General features: G+C 44.2%; 1 protein-coding gene across 1 annotated transcript in view; it reads left to right on the forward strand.

Annotated features, from left to right (window-relative positions):
- The window catches only part of SDK1 (sidekick cell adhesion molecule 1), a 557065-nt gene that overhangs the window by 462285 nt on the left and 77369 nt on the right, over positions 1-17411 (forward strand). The window contains 1 exon segment of the mRNA XM_033167902.1: positions 2717-2815. Coding sequence (XP_033023793.1) covers positions 2717-2815 — 99 coding nt within the window.

The raw sequence follows: 17411 nt of genomic DNA on the forward strand, positions 1-17411 counted from the left end.
AAAAAAAAGCTGTGGGATAATGGGACGTGATAAACAAACCTTGCTGTGATTGAATGTGAGCACGATGTGGTGTTTCCTGTCCCAAGAGTGTGCCTAGACCAACCTTGAACAAAAGAATAATAAAATGACCTTTTGTGAAATTAGTGCATGAACATTGTATTGTTCTACTCGCTGACACTATCTGTAAGCCTGAGAATTCCCGTTTAGGGTTTGACATATTGAAAGGACGAGAGGCTTTCTGGAGTCTGATGGAAGGAACGTGTATTCATTAGCCACACGGATGTTCAGGGGACGCATGACTCCAGGGCTCACCTTCAGAGCTTCTGCAGACCAGTTGCCCACTTCTGCTAAGTCTGGATATGGGGGGCGGGGGAGAGGGGTTGGCTAAATGGAGCAGGGGGGGGGGAGAGAATTCAGGCTGGCAAAGGGGAAGCTCCAAGCATTTTTCTGTCGGCTCTTATAGAATGTTTCTCCCCCTAAAATTCTAACAATATTCCTCTTTTTATCATTATTTATTGGCTTGCTTGCTATCCCATGAGCTTAGAGCAGCTTTACAGCAGCATTTCCCCTCAGTTTTAATAATTCTGTCCCTAAGGAACCCACAATCTGAGAAAAAATCAAATGGTTTGAGGAGAAAAGAGGTCAAATGAAAGAAAAATAACATTGTAAATATATAATTTAAAGCACCACACTGTGAATAACCAGTCCAAAAAGCCATTCAAAGGACAGCAGTTTTTAAAGGCAGCCAGAAGCTCCATGCCTGCTTGTTGTAGGGTTGGGCCCAGGCTACCCGAAAGATCGTTTCCCACTCTATGAACCTGCCTAGCTGCCAAGATCCTTGGGTGAGCACTTGCTCTCGGTCCCACCAGAAGTGCAGCTGGTGGTGACATGAGGGAAAGGGCCTTTTCTGCAGCTGCCCCCATATCATGGGATTCCCTCCCAAGAGAGGCTAAACGGGCTCCCTCCCAGTTATCCTTCAGCCAGCAGGCTAAGACCTTCCTGTTCATAGAGGCCATAGAGGAGGCGATGCTGTCCACGGGGCTGCTGTCAGAGCAGATTCTTTCAAGGCTGGTTGTAAATTGTGTTTAAATGTATTTTGGCCATTGTTCCCACCCCCACCCCCGATTTTGTTTTGTTTTTACTGTGTATTTTATTATTTTGTTTTTAAATGTTGGAATCTGCCCAACTTGGAAGAAGAGCAAAATAAAGATGATGATGATGATATTAAAGAGGTGCTGCAGAGAATAGTCTGGGCTGGCTGGAGAGCAGAGTTATGAGCAGTGCTTTTTTTCTAAAAAAAAAAAAATGTTTAGGGGTACTCTCATTTTCCTCCTCATATTGAAATGCTGCCCCTCAATGAGGCCAAATTTAGATTCACAAAATATTTAGCGATATGCATACGCCTGTGTACCCCCAGAAAAAAGCACTGGTTGTGAGCATCAAACATGCACTATACAGTATTCCATTAGATTTCGGAAGTGGCTTTTTACATCACATGAAAGCTCAGGTGTAATGTGGAAATCAACAGTTAGGGAAGCCTCAGGGAAATGGAATCAACTGCCGTGTGAACACAGCCCATGTTGGGGGCAGGCTGCTCTTTACAGAAGCTACAAATCCATTGGATAAACAAATACATGCCCTAACTGTCATGTAACAAGCATCTTGTCCTCTTCTTTCCTGCATTACCTGTTGTCAAATGCTGCTATTTGTTCTTCCTTCCCCGCACTCCTGACATACCGTAAGCCTACTTGATTCCTTCCTGATCAATTTAATTAAAAGCATCATAGGGGCGAGCAGAGGTGGGATTTCAGCTTAAGGGGGTGAACATCAGTACCTCTGGATTTGCAAATTATCATTAGCTCCCCCTGGTGACCTTGATAGAGGTAATCAGCTGCCTGCCTGCTGTCTGTGGCAATGCACAACTTCTCCCCCTCTGATGCTTATGATGGCCAAACAGAGGTTCCCAGATGCCTACGTGAAATTGGAAGGCAAATTGGGAGTTAGCTACATGGTTGGAGAATATGATTCAGCTTCGGCAACTGTGTGACGACGTAAGAAACCTGCTTAACCTCTCAAGGAAAAAGTCAGTATATGAAGCAATATGCTATAACCAGAGTTATGAAATGCCTTTCAGAATCTGATTGGCATACAGACGTCCCATTATATAGGCTCCAGCATGATTGTCCCCTCTGAGGTCAACCCTAGTTTATCAAAACATCATCATAAATATATTTACTAATGCAATAAAACATATGAAGTCGGTAGCTGCAATATAACAAGAATTGATGGCTAAGTTGACCTCGAAAGACAGCAAGCTTTTTATGTTGCACAGGGTTTTTTAAAGTCTCTTCCGGTCTAAGACCAGTTTTGCGCAAGTCCAAAGCTTTCCCACTTGCCTCAGCTTATCTTGATCCAAAGGCACCAGTTTAGATCCTTTCTCCCTGAGATTTCATACCACGACCTACAAAGGCTAATAGAGACACCCACCCTTGGTAGAGCTTTTTCCTATGAAATCCTGAAGTGTTAGTAACCTCTTGCAATCAAAACCATGTTTAAGCTATTTGTTAAGTCAAAGGTAGATTAGGCAAATAATATCCCTTTTTGAACAGGATGTGCAGCTAAGAATTGCACCTGGGACCTCTTGCACACAAAAGAAGTTGGGATAAGCTCATACCTGCTAGGCTCGGTCTAATGGCCATTCTCTTGGTCTTTTTAGCCCCAGGCTCTCCAGTGCGGATGGTGTTCCCCGAGGTGAAGCTGACCTCTGTCCGGATTGTGTGGCAGCCCCCTGAAGAACCCAATGGGATTATTCTGGGTAAGCAAAAGCAAGAGCTGTGTCAAGGGGGGGGGTGGGGTCAAAAGAGGCAGCCATAGACGTAGCCTGTCAGCGCATGTTTTTGAATCACTTGAAGGTGTGCATATATACCAGGAATTATGGAATCTGGAAAATGCAGCCATTCCTGTGGTACCCCCTCCTGTGGCCTACTCTGCCTTCAACCCATCAAACTAGCTTGGTGTGAATTCTTTTTTTTTTTTTAATCATATGTATTGTTTTTCCAATATATATCTCCAATTACCAATCAAATTAAAATCCAAATTAATTATACAATTCCCAATTAAAACAATTCCAATTATACCAAATTTTTTATAATTTTTGGACTTCCCATGTCTCGGACTCCAGAGCGATTTTCACATCTCTTTCAGTTGCATTCACAGTCCAATACTTTCACAGCCTCTGATATATGCCAGCAAGCAGACACGATTATAATAAGTAATGTCTCTGTATGGATAAAGTCACTCTCATTCCAAATGCCACATTCCGGACGGCACCATCTTCTCCTCCTCCTTCTAATACAGACCAAACTTCTTAGCACAGCTCTCTCCCCCACACGCATTCCATCCACCCCTTTCCAGGAGAGCCAGACACCTCCATAAATTCCACTATCAATCGTCCGTCAAGGCTGGCTTCTCCCTTTGAAGTGGTGTTCAGCTTCGCATGCTCTCCTCAGCAATCAATCTTTGCTGCGCCATTACCAGCCGGAAGTCCTCCATTACTATTAAATCATTCCAAATCTTGTTTCAAGTCCATACAGTTTGTTTATGTAACGTCCAATTCTACCTATTTCACTCTCAGTCTTTAAAGTCTGCTTGCTATTTCCCTGTGAAAGTGGATTTTCTGGGGGAGGTTTCACCCGTGTTAAGTAAAATATTGAGGCAAAACAAACGAAGGATCCAGAGCTCCCCCCCCTTCTTCTCCCTCTTTCACATACCAATGTAAAGTCCACGTCTTCTTCCAATTTTCATTCTTAACCGCTCAGGGCTGCTGTTAGCAACATTCTTCCCACTCCTTTGTCCGAGGCATGCCCAAAACCTTTAGCCAAATTTATATTTCCAGTTCTGGGAGTCGTGCACGAATGGGGCCGGCTTCCAGGAGCTCTGATCCTCCACGAGCCCTATGCGCCCAGCCCCCCCCCCACTTGGTCCCGAAGGATCAAAGTGGGTTGAGGGGCATCCGCGGGCGAGGCAGCCCTCCCTGTCATCCCGGGGAGGTAGGGAGGCTGCTTACTCCCATCGCAGCTGCCAAATTAACTCGTGATGGATAGCACAGGTGTTACGGTCCGCCATTCTCCCGCTGTGCACGCCGGAAGTCCAGCTTGGTGTGAATTCTGAGGGTTTAGATGCCAGGCCAGGGGTCTTAATTCTGTAACTAGGGGCAGAAAGCAAGAAATAGCACAGTGAGGGACTCGTAGATGGCATGCATGCTACTTTCCAGGGATTGCAAGTGCCCCTTACCCTCTGGAACCGGCATGCCAAGCAGGCCGTACCCCCCACCCCACTGCACCCACAGTGGGGCAGAGAGCTTATCAGAGATGTTCTGCTCAGAGTGTGGACTCTGGGATGGCTTCACGAGATCTTGTGGGTACTCAGATGTTTAGATCTCACTAGAGCATCCCAGAGCCCACATGCTGAGTGGGACTTGCCCAGTAAGCAAGGCAGAGAGCTTCAAAGTTCTTTCTGCACTGGGAAAACCTAGAGCAAAAAGAGCTTTTATGCTCTCCGTCTTGCGTTCATTTAATTGGCGCAATTTCAACCAGCTGGCTTTCAGCAGTGCAAGTTTGAAATCACACAAGTTAATTGCACATAAGATACAACCGTGCTGCATTGACAATTTTCATGCTGTGAAATTTCTTCTGCTCTCACAGAGCTCTGTGTGGGAGCGAGGCTCTTCTCAGTTCCCTTCTCAGCATTCCTGCACCACCCCAAAAACCTCTGGAATGATGCTGGGTGTAGGGCACAAATCTTCTGCTCTTGCTATAGGCAGTAGAAAGGCTACATTTTGAGGATAAAATCGCACATCTCCATGTTGAGTCAAATGCTGCTCCTGTTACAGAGCCAGCTGAGATGTCTGACACAGCAATTTGCCTGATTTTGTGGGGTGTCTGTTTGTTGATGAGGTCTGAAATGTAAACTTCCTTGACTCCTAGCCATTATGACTAATTCCAGCTAGCAGCCAAGGGAGGTGGGGTGGCCAGATGAGTCTGTGAGGTGGTGAATGTATCTTTACGTGGTGGTGGGAGCACCTGGCACCTTGAAGGGAGTCAGTAGTGCAACCAATTTTAAAGAAGCCACCGCAATCTGGACCCTGAAGTACATGACAACTGGTAAAGGTAAAGGGACCCCTGACCATTAGATGACTCTGGGGTTGCGGCACTCATCTGGCTTTACTGGCCAAGGGAGCCGGTGTACAGCTTCTGGGTCATGTGGCTAGCATGACTCAGCCACTTCTGACGAACCAGAGCAGCACACGGAAACGCTGTTTATTTATCTACTTGCACTTTGTGCTTTCGAACTGCTAGGTTGGCAAGAGCAGGGACCGAGCAACGGGAGCTCACCTCGTCGCGGGGATTCGAACCGCCGACCTTCTGATCGGCAAGCCCTAGGCTCTGTGGTTTAACCCACAGCGTCACCCGCGTCCCGCCACATGACAACTGGTACCCGGTCACAAATACTCCCTTCTAGGGAAGGGAAGTGATTGAGAGTGTGGTAGCAGTCCAGCTGCAAGCACTTGTGGAGGAAACTGATGATTTGACCTGTTTCAGTCTGGGTTCAGGCCTGGTTTTGGGACAGAATCAGTTCTGCTTGCCCTGATACATGAGCTTCTTCAAGGAATTGTGATGTTGTTGGTCTTGCTTGATCTTGATTCACCACTACAGTAATTTCCTTGCTGGTAATGCACATAATTTTGTTCCCACTCTCCTGGAAGCTTCTCACACCGGCTTTAAAAGGTTGTTGAAATTTCAGCTTTAGTATTTTGTGGTTCACCCCTGATACATATTGCACACAATTAACCAATGGACAACATTTGAAAAATGAAAGCTTAAGTCTTTCTGATTAATGTTAAGTCAATAATGCTAGGTCCCTCCAAGCAATACAATTATTTTGCTGTTTGCTTGTTTGCTTGACTGTTTAGCAATGCCTGATAAGAGCTGTCTGAGTTCCTCCCTGGGAAATCTAGCAAACCTGTTTGTTGTTTGGCATTTTTTGGCTGCCCCATAGTGATATATGATAAGGCAATTGCACTTGTCTGACTTTGCCACCTAAGGCTGCCCCCTTAAATGGTGAGCTACTTTATGCTTTGTGCCAAATAAAATCTGGAACCACTCATTGCGGACAATGTTTCCTCACATGGTGTGTTGCAGCCCCAAATTATCTGCTGATTATAACAAGGCCCACAAGGTAGTTGGAAACATAATTAGATATGATCTAAAAGTGGCTTTTTCAGCAAAGGAGAAGGAAGGAAGGAAGGAAGGAAGGAAGGAAGGAAGGAAGGAAGGATGGATGGATGGATGGATGGATTCATTTCAGTCTTCTACTATCACAGGCAGAATCCTGTTGGGTACTCCTGACATTCAAGTTGCTTATTTTATTTTCAAGGGACCTCTGTGCCTTGTGTGTTTATTACCAAATTAAGTCCAGGTACTGAGACACAGGATTCGTGTATAAGGGGGAATTCCACCTACTGAAACAATTTGTTCGAAAACAACTCATAAATACTTCTCTTTTGTTCTGTGTCCCTGTTGCGCTGCTGAGCAGCTCTGGATGGGGTTTGTGAGGTTGTGAGGTTCTGCTGCGGTGAGATCTTGAGCTATTCTCAAAGCGTGAAATTCTTCACTGGTAAGAAGGAATTCTTAGTTAAGTGTGAAACTCAAAAATCCACAGCTTCACTCTCAGGCCAATGATGAAAGAAAAACAGGCTTGCCCATGGGGTTTCAATGTGAAGGCCAAGGGCAGGTAGCCAGCTTGGTGCCCTCCAGGTTTTGTTAGACTCCCAACTCCCATCAGCCCCATCCAGCATGGCCAATTGTCACAGGGGATTGTGGGAGTTCTAGTCCTCCACATCTTGAGAGTACTACATTGGTTACCCTTGGCGTATGAAACATTGCTGTTCTTTGGGGCAGCTTTTTTGGTTCTTCAAATAGGGACATCAAACGGAAAGATAGTGCACTGTATTTATTTGTTGGCATTGCGGAATCCAACATGACTATGTTAAAAGAGCCATGGTGGTTCAAGGTCAATAAAACAGAAGGGTAAAATGTGCCTTTGCTTGCCATATCTTGGCACTCTGGTGCCTCCCTACTAGTACCTTAATGTTGCTTTCACATGAAGAAATATAAGGTGTGAGAAGATTTCCCCCATCATGTTCCTTTAGTGTTTCCCTGGTTTGCTTCACCCTAAGTTTGGTCCCCTCCTGAATGTCAACTTTCTAATATTTTCATCTGCCCTCGGAACTTGTCCAGTTTCCAGAAGAAGAGTTATAGCTTGGGGGTAGAGCACAATGCTTTGCACACAAGAGATCCAAGGTTCAGTCCCTAGCATCTCCAGGTGGCACAGTGAAAGTCATCTCTGAAATCCTGAAGACTTCCTACCAGACAGTGGAGGTAGACAGTTTGACTTGATATAAGTTCCCTAGGTTCTTACATAACTTCTGATTCTTCATTTCACTAGTATCCATTTTTCTACATTTCACCAGCAATAAAGCACTGCAAAATTACACTATTTTAAGTGGTTATATGTGATCACATCAATATTCTTTTTTCTCCTTTGTTTTTATGATGAGGACATGCTCTCCCCCAGTCTTGATATAAATGTGCATACAGCTTAGGTGTTTGGGTTTTTGGTAGAGTTTGTTTGTTGTTCATTTTGCAATTGTGCCACTGATTCTGCAGAAAAAGACTCCTGCTTCATTCATGCGCATGATCACCTCAAAGCAGGGGTGGCTTTTTTTAGCAGAGTTATATCAATCTGCATATGTGCATTTGTAATGTAGAGGATGGGAAATATATGAATGAGCTAAAAACTGTGAATGAACAGAGTTCTGTACAGAACTGAAAAACAAAAAAACAAAAAATGAAGGCTTTCTGGTGTTCCACTTTGAGACCAAGGCCAAGTAATTTTTAACTCAGGGGAGAAAATAGGATGGAAAGATCTTCTGATACATCAGCAAGAAGTATACCGAAGACTTGTCTGTGCTGAACAATTAAACGGACTGACTGTCATGTCTTCTCTCCAAGTAAATTATGAAGGAGCTAAAGATCTTCCAGTAGAGAATTCTCAGAACACTGGAACAGAAGCAGAAACAGCAAAGCAGGTGTAAAACCAGTACTGTTTTGTATCGTGGATCCACGTTACATTCTTAACATCAGTGCTTTTTTTCCTAAAAAAATGTTTAGGGCTGCTCTCATTTTCCTACTCATATTGAAATACTGCCTCTCAATGAGGCCAAACTTAGATTCACAAAATGTTTAGGGGTATGTGTACCTCTGTGTCCTCCCAGAAAAAAAGCACTGCTTAACATAATTTGAGTTCCAACAGATGTGGAGGTAGCTGAAGTGTCCCATGATTACTACATCTCTTCTTTTTGAATGTTTGGTAATCTGATATAGGAAGGCATTGTTCAAGTCCTTATTCTGGCTTGGTAGTCTATAGCAGATACCCACACTAAGGTCGTGGTTGTTTCCCTCTTCTATCATTTTTACCCATATACTCTCAATCTGCCTTCCATGCTCCAGGTCATAGATCTCTTCACAAGTGTAAACATCCTTTACATATCCCACTGCTACTCCTCCCTTCCTGTTTGGTCTATTCCTTTTGAATAAGTTATACTCCTCAATTTCTACATTCCAGTCATGATTCTCATCCCACCAAGTTTCAGCAATGCCTATTAAGTCATTTTTGCCATCCTGTATTAAAAGCTCGAATTCATCTTGGTTGTTTCCCATACTCTGTGCATTAGTAGAGACAACTAAAACCAAGAGCCATTCCCTGCACCTACTTCCTTCTTCTTGTTTCCTGCCTTTAGCAGGTTTCTGGATCACTGCTTCAGGTGTTCCCCTGTCATCTATTATATTCTCGCTTTCTCTCTCTCTCTCTCTCTCTCTCTCTCTCTCTCTCTCCCCCCCCCTCTCCCCCCACCCTTTCATGTTTTAGTTAAAAGCTCTCCTGATCAGGTTCACGATATGTAATTGCTTGTGGTTGGCTTATAAACTTTGGTTCATTTTAACTATGGCCTGATATTACATGCAGATGCTGTCACAGATTCTGTCTCAGATGCCCATCAAGCTACAAAGTCACAAGGCAAGAAGGTTTGGGAAACAAATCAAACTTTGGAGAAACAAGCCATTGTTTGTTTGATTGCCTGTCAGACAACTCATGTTTTATATGTGGTTTATGAAATAAAATATGACTTAAACCAGCTGTGGCTAACCAATGCTCTGGACATTTGATCTGCCCCCTCAAAGACAACACTGATTTTGCAGCTGCATCAAAAAATAAATAAATGTAGACACAGCAGTAGGGTATGGCCTCTGCCCAGCCTAACAGTTTAATGGGGGTACATATTGTCCCCTCCCCAGACACCAGGTTGATCACTTGGTGAGTCAGGAAGGAATGATAACCCCCTCCAGCTCAGCTGTTCTGTATGGAAGAGCTGAAAGAAGACTCTGTGCCTCTGAAAGCTTAAGCAGGCCTATTTAAGTTGCTTTTGCCTCCAAAAATAAGTTTTAATTCAATCTGTTTGCATTGGTCTTGCTGCTGTCATCTTGTAGCCCTGTGAGGATACAAAGGGCTTGGCATTGAATGTTTTTTTTAATAACTTAGATCAAAACATAACTCAGCATTTTGGAGATCGGCAGTATGAAAAACCAGGAGGCTCCAAGAGAGAAAAGTTTAAATATTTCACAGTGCCTTCTGGTGAACTCCAACTCTTATATCTGAGACTGCGAAAGAGGTGCCATGTTTCTTGTATTTGTGATGCAAACCTCTTTTGGACCTCTCCCTCTCACCACTTTAGGCATAGCATCACCTTGCTAGTTCTGGAAATACAGATGTATTTCAAAACGTCAGCTGCAGAACTGGATGCAGTCCAAGTTAGAAAATGGGTGTTTTGATCTCACGCTGCATTCATGCCCACCTCCAGCCTTTGAAATGCTAAATGTTAAAAATCCACACTGGAGCAACTTTAACCTTTCAGTATTATACAAGGTGTTTCCCCCTTCTCTCCTCAAGTACTGCAACAAATTAATAAATGGCTGCATTTTCAGGTATGCACTGCAGCTTCTAGAGGCTGCCGGGTGCTGGTTCTGAAGGGCTTTGTATGGTGATGATGAGCATAAAAGCAGCATTAGTATTCTGAGTACAAAGCCACACTCCTGCCTGTTTGCTTTGGGGAAAGAAGCAGGTGCCTTGGAGTGACCTCACATTTAACAGATACATTCAACTGTTGCCTTTTATTTGGTTCAGAAAGCTCCAGCATGCCGAAGTCACTCGCTTTGTACAACAGTCATTTGAAGACCACCTTTGGCACACTTTGTAAAATTCAGATTTTAAAGAAGGACTTTCAGTAACCTGAAAGAGGCAAGTGTCAGGTTTATATGGGGAGTCACACCCAAAGAGTGGCACTTGTTTGTATAACATGTAATAAATTTGCAGGTGTTTGTACAACATGTAATAAATTTGCAGAGCATGCAATCATAAAATGTGGTGAGCAAAGCTATTTTAAAAAACAAAACAAAGCCAACCTACTTTCAGTTTTGGCTGCAGTCCTATGTGCATTTACCTGGGAGTAAGTACCACTGCATGTGATGTGATGGGATGTGCTTCTCAGTAGGATTTTCTTTGCCAGACAAAATAATGGGTGACAGGTCTATTAGCAACTCTTAGCTCTTCAGAGGCAGTTTTCCCTCGAGTAGCTTATGCTGGAGACAAACAAGAGGTCAGTTGGTTGCCCTTGCACCTTCTGCACTTTCCAGAGGCATTGCTGGAATGAGGATGCTGGGATGTTCAGTTCCAGAGAGTGCTTCTTTGGGTCTTATTTATACCGCCATCCTTGGTAGCACAGCCTTTGGGCGTTGCTCACTATTCCTCTTGTCAATATCTCCTTGACGTGCCCTCTCATCACCCTTGATTTTATGGTGTATTATTGCACCAGCCAGTCACCCTATGTCATCTGCCAGTCAAAAATCCCGTTAAGTTTGTTTGTTAAGTGCCCTGCAGTATCTGAATGACTGTCCGTTCTGGTCAATCACTGGGGAGGGAGCAGTTATGGTGAAAGCTTTGCTTATTAAAAATATATCCAGTCTCCATTCTGTTCCAAATGCCAGTCATCTCTGCCACTGCTACTTTTCCTACCATGAGTGAGGTTTGTTGGGGCACTGTGTGAGCAGGGACAGATGACAACGGAGGGTGAGATAGGTGCTTGGAATGCCTGAAAATGTTTGGCACACACTTGTTTGGATTGCTGAGCTAATTCCCAATGTTGTGTGGTGGGAGAACAACTTATTCCAAGTCAATTTGACTTGAGTCTCTGGGGAACTTGCCATCACTAAAAAGCCCCCCCCCCCTTTTCTTCCTATATACAGGGCCATCTTTACCTGGGAATGCAAGGGGTGTGGGGCACCCTGTCACCGAATTCTGGGGGGCACCATGCGCCCGCTGCTGAAGCCACCTAAGCTCTTAACTATCTACCTGTTATGAAATAATAAATAATTTTGACCAAGCTAGAAAAACAAAATACATATATACCTAGGTATTACCGAAATGTATACCTACTGTTTCACTAAAGTACTTTCAACTCTGTGCGCTCATTTGCCAGTGACCCACTGCGCCAGTGGCGGCGCTTGTCATTCACAACAGCACATTTTAATTTAATCACTTACAGTGATGGGGCGCTGGGCAGATCTTGGCACCCCGGCGGCACATATGCTAAAGACGGCCCTGTCTATATACATAAAAATGTAAGACTGTCATCACATCCTCCATCAGAGGATTTGCATAAAGGCAGGGCAAGAGGGAGAAAAAGAAAAGGCAGGTTTTAAAATGGTGGTTTTAAACAGCATCAGAAGTTTGAATAAAGAAGGGGTGGAGGGACACAGAGGAGCTGTGAGGTGATGGGGATTGAGGTGAGGTATAAAAGGAAGGGTGAGAGTTGGCATGGAGGGTAGGAAGTTTGGTGGGGGTAGGCAGTCTTGGCAAGCAACAGGAGCAGGGCTTGCAGCCCCTAGTACTGCATAAATGTAAAGTCTGTACTTGGAGCAGAGCATGGATTGAAAAATCAGCTCAAAACAATGGTTGTGCAAAGCAGTCTCCAGACATGGCAATAATGCAGAAGTGAGATCATTCCACGGGAAAATTCTGCAACAAAAAAAGAGGCAAAGACTAGGGAAACTGCTTGGGTGAAATCAAATGAGAGAAATCGATAGAGGTAAATGGAAAGTGTTCAAAGAGAAATTAATGTATGCCCTGGGGCTACAGAAGCAACGTAGCAATAAATGCAGCAAGCATTTTAAAGGCCATTAAGACATGAGGAGTAGAAACTCAGTATAAAACAGAATTCAAAAGATTGCTGAACGTAGTAAAGAACATCACAATAAAAAAATAGAGGAATAGACTCAGCATAGAATAGAGCCTGGATATGTTATGTGGTTGCAACAGCAATACTTTTTCAAGGCATAGAAAGACTCTAATGTTTGGGGAAATAAATGATAATGATGAAAAACTGCCTGGCAAGGGAAGCCCTGGAAATACTTATGAAAGAATTTAGATACTTCCAGTTCTGCTGATTCATATGGGCAGCATCCAGAATTCCAGCTTACTTCTCTCCCTACCCCAATCTCCTCCTGCTGCCACATTTTCCCTTCCATGCCCTGGAGGTGAGCAGGTGAAGGAAGGGGACAGTGGTGGCCGTTATATTTTTACAATTTTGGGAGCGGGGAAAGAATACATAAGAGCTAACCTGGTGAACCAGCCAAACCAATTCTTTGCTAAGGGGATGACCTTGGCTGGGCAGTTAAGTACTGCCATTTTCATGTCCTAGGATGGAGAATAATAAGCCAAGGGGTACTGTGTGTGAGGGAGAGTTTTGGCTGGTTCTGGTGGCTGGAGAAACAGAGACATGCTTGCTCTGTGCTGAACCCAAAGTGGTGACTCGGAGCATCCCTGGAAAAGCAAATATGTTTGGTTTTTAATGCTGTGAGCCCCCTCCATCCTGTGCTCAGGTTGTGTTTTTGTGTAACCAAAACCATATATCCTAAAGATACCATAGCCTCCATTGACCTTCATTTCAAGGAAAACAAACCCCGGGAAAGGGCTGGCACCCCTGAAGACTTTTGCCACTCGGAGTTTGGAGTGGCGTGCAACAATATTGTGAGTTTGTCCCGCGAGGAACATAGAACTTGGCCACACACTGAATCCTTTTACGTGAGATCAGGGACGTCTTCCATTGACTGGTGACAGCAGTGGGGAAGTGGATCCCATTAGCGATCTCCCTCCCTTACACACAGAACCATGCGTGTAGAGGGCATGGATGGTGTCGTTTGCTGAGAATCCAAGCAGAAGCTTATAATCAACCAGCTGAACGAGTGTTTGAATGCACTAATAGCTGAATATGCCGTTGTATCAATCCTGTACATGCTTGACTTGACATTATAGTTGAAGGGGAACAGAGCAAGAAATGAAACAGATCGAAACAGTTTGCTCTTGATAGCATGTGTACTTACTCTAATAACTTTACGGACTGGGGTTGGTTTCCTCGTAATGTTTTGTGTTTCCCCTTAAGGCTTTTGTTTTGATTCAGTGCTTAATTTCTTCTCCAACATTTGCACTCCTTGTGGCTTCCTACACATGACAGTGTCTTTCTCTCTTCCTCTGGCCCCGGCCCTTGCTTCCTCCAGCCTATTTTATCCCAGCTGAATCTTGCTGCGCCTTTTCGTTCTGCTTTCTGCATGTGTACAGAAACTGGAAAAGGTCAGAGCACACCCCTTTGGCACCTCCCTCAATGTGATCTCTTTTCCAAAGCTTTAAAAATAGTTAAATAAAGTGCTGTAGCATTTGTTAAATTGGGCCTAGATTTCACATTGTGCCTTGTGAGATACACATACCTGGGCAGGCTACATAACATTTGCAAAGGGTAAAACTAAATAGATTCAAAATTGAGTCTCTCTCTCTGGTTGCTATACGAGCTGAGCGTAGTTAATGATCTCTGAAGACTGAATCTTTTTAATGTGAATGCCTAACAGCACCCAGCTGGTACAATGTTCATCTAATGTTCCTGTTAACATGTTGCAGATTCCAAACAGATCAAAGAATGGGATGAATCCTTTCGCTCTTCTCTAGGTCAACTGCCAATTTCTTACATAGAATGTAGAGCCGGTATTTTTAAATACAAGTCATGTTGAAGCAAGAAAATATCCAGGTTTCAGAAGAGGTTTGGGGGGGAATCTAAGTTACTTGTGCAATAAATGTACATTTGTTTAAAATTGGAGCCTATCCTCTTCTTATAGATTGGGGGGAGGGTGTCAGTTGCTCATCCCAGTTTGGTCCTGTTCTGAACATTAGTGTTTGCTTGGTCTTGGCCTAAAAGGTGGGGCAGGAATTATCTAAATAAATAGCAGCAATTTAAACAAATGCTATATATGATTATGAGTTTGGGGAAGGTCAGTCTGGATGATATCTTTGCATCCCTTCCAGGCCTTTGATTCTGTATCCAGTAAATGCTAGAATCTAGCAGAGGAGGCTGCAGAACCTGCCTAACCAGTTCCTTTGTTAAGGTGATGACTTTGGCTGGCCAGTGGAGCGCCCTCACCTGCATCCCAAAGAATGAGCTAGGTTGCAAGAGCTACAACTAAGTGATGTTGCTCTCCAGGAAAGTGGGGGTTAGACATTTCCCTCCACTCTCCTCACCCGGCTGGACGCCACATGATTCTTGGTTAAAAAACGATAGCCAGAGTTGTGTCTCTGTGCGTATAATGTGGAGTGATGCTGGAAGCTAGATAACGGAGACAATCCTATTGGGGAAGCAAAAATCTGTTTCAGTGTTAATGCTGTGGGCTCCTGCATCCTATGCTCAGGTTGCATATATGCATAAATAAAACCATATATCCTAAAGACGCCACAGTCTTCATTGACCTTCGTTCCAAGGAAACCAAACTCTGGGAAAAACACTTGGAACCCCTGGAATCTCTAAGCACTCAGAGATTGGGGTGAGACTGGGGTGAGATAAGGGCAACATTAGAAACTTTTGCACTTCTCTTAAGGGTTTTTAAAAGGTTTTTTAAGCTTTTTATTCTATGAGAGCTACGTTGGGGCTTTTGATCTTTTCATAATAATTTGTTTTTTTGGCCATTAAGGGCAGAGTCGTTTATGCATGTTTGAAAATGAACCATATACCCATCTCTGTTTTGATTCTGGTTGTTCTCGCCTCGTAACCCTTCCTGGCTCCCACGTGTGGTTCAGGTGCTCTGGCAAAGCAGCAACCCACTTTAGGTCCTTGATTTTACAGAGCCAAGTTTGAAAATCTATATTGCTCTTCTAATCTCTCATCTGTGCATTTCCTAGTTCCAAAATGGGCCTCAGCCACTGGGCTTGCTCTCAACTCTTGTCTGCTGTAATTTGAGTATCAATGAAACATGGTCTTCTCCTCTGGCGCCTCTGAAGCAGCAAACTATATGAGACGTGACTCACAATGACACTTTGACTGGGGAAACAAAAGAGGCATCCATTTTCTCATTCAGCTGCCACAAATTATCCTCTTTCCTCCAGGGTGGTGGTGGGGAAAGACAATGACATATAGGGAGAGGACTGGATATCTGCAAAAGCATCACTAGCCCCACTGCACACAATTACCACCATCTGTATCCCAATTAAGCTACAAAGCCTGCATGAGAATACATAGTATGGATGGAATTGGCTCTACAAAGTACATTCCAAATCCTCTTTTATTACCTCTCGCCTTGCCTCAGTCATCGATGCTACTCTTCATCAGGAGATGCATGCTGTCCATCCAGCCTTTCCTTTCACCAGCATCCTTCTGCTGTTCTCCATCCATGGAGGATGCTCTCTTGCTTCCACTTTCCCTTTCTTTCATTGCGATTGAAATTTGGCGAGTCTCCAAACCGCAGCAGGGATATCAAGTTCCATGGAGGGGTTGGGCATCAGTTTCATGTTTCTGCAGAACTCTGGAGTTCAAAGGACAGTCAGAGGGCTAGCAGATGTCTGTCACAGTCAAGTCCAGCTGCTTCTGTTTGGGGTTTATTTGGCTGCCATTCTCCATGCTCCCCACCATGTAACTTGATGGAGCATTTAACTGTTCTCGCTATGAGCAAAACCATCTCTGCCATCTCAGATAGAAATTGATTTTGGAGCTCAGCAGCTGGACTGGGTTTGTCATGAGTTCCAGGAGAAAGCGAGGCTGGCATGTTGGCAGGTGTTTGCAGAATGAGCTTGAACAGTTGGTGCATCCTCCAACTAGTAGCCCATGATGTGTTGTTGGATGCTACACTGATGCAGATACTTAGACTCATAGATTAGTAGAATTGTAGAGGTGGAAGGGACTCATAGGGTCATTGAGTCCAACCCTCCCACAATGTAGGAACCACAGCTAAAGAATCCCTGACAGATGGCCATCCAACCTCTTTTTAAAAACCTCCAGCTTGCTCCATCTCCCATGTGACAGGCCTTCTATGTTCTCCCAGTCTCCTTTTATCCAGGCTAAACATACCCAGCTCTTTCAACTATTCCTCCTAAGGCTTAGTTTCCAGACCATTGACCATCTTGGTCGCCCTCCTCTACATACATTTCAGCTTCTCAGTGTCCTTCTTAAACTGGAGAGTCCAGAACTGGACGCAGGACTCTCTAGGTAATGAGCCCAGTGAGAACTATTGGAAAGGCTTCTACAGAGTCCAGGTAATTTCTTACCCCTCACCTGTCTCCAGCTATTCTCTCATGCCCCTGGGCATCCTCTCATTGGTGTATGATGCAGCCGCCCGCCCCCGCCCCAATATAAGCCAGTCTGGGTCTGGTCAGTACCTTGTTGGAAGACTCCCTGGGAGCTTTACATGCACTGCCTTCATCACCATGGTGGAAGAAAGCTTGAGTGCTGAGCAAGCAAATAAAATACACCCCATACACGCACCACTGTCTGCTTCAGCCACTCTGCTTGATTGTCCCTCAGACTGTGTGATGAGAACTGTGGGTCTTTCTATTGAACGAACTCTGAAAAAGTACATTGGGCACCACAATCTTGTCTGTGTTTAGGGCCTCTAAAGGTCTTCATCTCGCCCAGGCACCTATTATTTGAAGGGCTACTGAGATCCCCTGCCTTCTCTATGCTTCTCGGGGGGTTGAGGTAGGGAGAGGCTGATATATTTCCTTGAGCATCCTTGCCTTGTCAAAATCCGCTCTGTGTATGTATGTGTATACTTTTGTTTGGTATCGGTGGCATTTTCACAGCACATCAATATTCTTGAGGAAGATGAAACTGTTCTCATATCTCGCTCTTTTAAAGAATGAAATGTGAAACAAATTTCATGGTGGATTATCACTCAGAAGGGCTTTTCCATTCATCACCAAGCCAGTAA

Source organism: Lacerta agilis, chromosome 13, assembly GCF_009819535.1.
Source record: "Lacerta agilis isolate rLacAgi1 chromosome 13, rLacAgi1.pri, whole genome shotgun sequence".
Lineage (NCBI taxonomy): Eukaryota > Metazoa > Chordata > Lepidosauria > Squamata > Lacertidae > Lacerta > Lacerta agilis.